The 1,341-nt window shown below is 67.0% G+C and overlaps 1 protein-coding gene across 1 annotated transcript in view; it reads right to left on the reverse strand.

Annotated features, from left to right (window-relative positions):
- The window catches only part of MNEG_16717 (transaldolase B), a gene marked incomplete at both ends in the record, with an annotated part of 2,311 nt that extends 1,099 nt beyond the window's left edge, over nt 1-1,212 (reverse strand). The window contains 2 exons of the mRNA XM_014034813.1: nt 683-894; nt 1,116-1,212. Coding sequence (XP_013890267.1) covers nt 683-894; nt 1,116-1,212 — 309 coding nt within the window. The remainder of the gene's footprint in view (nt 1-682; nt 895-1,115) is intronic.
- Nucleotides 1,213-1,341: the final 129 nt, after the last annotated feature.

Below are 1,341 nucleotides of genomic sequence, written 5' to 3' on the forward strand. Positions count from 1 at the left end.
GTGTGTGTGTGTGTGTCTGTGTGTGTGTGTGTGTGTGTGTGTGTGTGTGTGTGTGTGTGTGTCTGTGTGTGTGTGTGTGCGCGCGTGTGCACGCGCTCTCGTGTGCTTGAGTGTTTGTGCCTGTGCATGTTTGTGATTGTTTATTTCTGTGTGTGCATGTGTGCACGTGTGTGCGCGTGTGCGCGTGTGCGCTTGTGCACATATGCGTGTGTGTGCGAATCAAGACTTGATGGACAACACAAGGGGATGACGCGTTCAGGGTTGAGAGGAGCAGCAGCGTTGGGCCCAGCGCGATGAGGGTGAACAGGGGGGGGGACAAGAGCTGCATCCGCACAAGCGACATGGCCAGCCCCAGCCGAGGCGTGCTGCGGCATCAAAGCGATGGTGCCAGACCGGGCTGCGGCCGCGGTCAACCGCGCAGGACCGCGGCTGGACACCTCGCGCGGGCCTGGGCGGGCTGCTGATGTGTCCAGGAGCTGACTGAAACAATTCAGCCCACTCCGCCCCTCTGACACACCAGCAACCCACTCCCTACACACACACACACACTCTCTCTCTCTCTCTCTCTCTCTCTCTCTCTCACACACACACACGCGCGCGCGCGCACGTGCACGCGTACGCTCACAAGCACACGCTCACACACGCGCACGCATGCACGCAAACACCGCCCTCCAGAACCCACCAGGTCCAGAATGCGCTTCCCCAACTCAATGGACAAGTGGTCAACCGCCAGATCTATGCTCGCATCCAACGGCGCCGCGCCAGCCGCGTGCGGCGCAACCGGCGGCGGCAGGTCTGGCCCAGACGCCGCGTAGCCCTCTCGGGCGGCCGCGACGGCGGCCGTGACCATGGCCGCATACTCGGGCTCCGAGCCGCGCGCGGCCGCTTGAGACACTGCGGCGCGTCGTGCAGGGCGGGATCATTGCATGGGGGCGGTTGGGGGTGACTCCGGCAGTCGGGTGTCTGCAGCGCGTTTCAAGAGGCCCGCGCTCGAGTGCCACCGGGGGCATTCACGAGAGCGGTGCGCGCCCCCGATCGCGGCTGCGGGCATTCCGTCGGCTTCGCTTCAGAAAACGCCGCCCACGGGTCGGCCCGGATCCCGCCTCGGGCCGCACCGAACAGCGGGTTGGTGGTCGCGTCGGTGATGAGGCCCGTGCTGGCCCATTTGGCGACTGTCGCGAGGTCACCAGTGTCAATGGAAAGAGTGGTCATGCCGGCCAGCTGCGCCAGCTGCGACCCCTCCGCGACCACCACCTCCGCCGGCGCGGCCGCGGCGGCGGCCGCGGCGCACGGGGCGCAGCGGGGCACGCGGGGCGCACGGCGCGCGGCGGGGGCGGGGCC

Source organism: Monoraphidium neglectum, assembly GCF_000611645.1.
Source record: "Monoraphidium neglectum strain SAG 48.87 unplaced genomic scaffold scaffold06703, whole genome shotgun sequence".
Lineage (NCBI taxonomy): Eukaryota > Viridiplantae > Chlorophyta > Chlorophyceae > Sphaeropleales > Selenastraceae > Monoraphidium > Monoraphidium neglectum.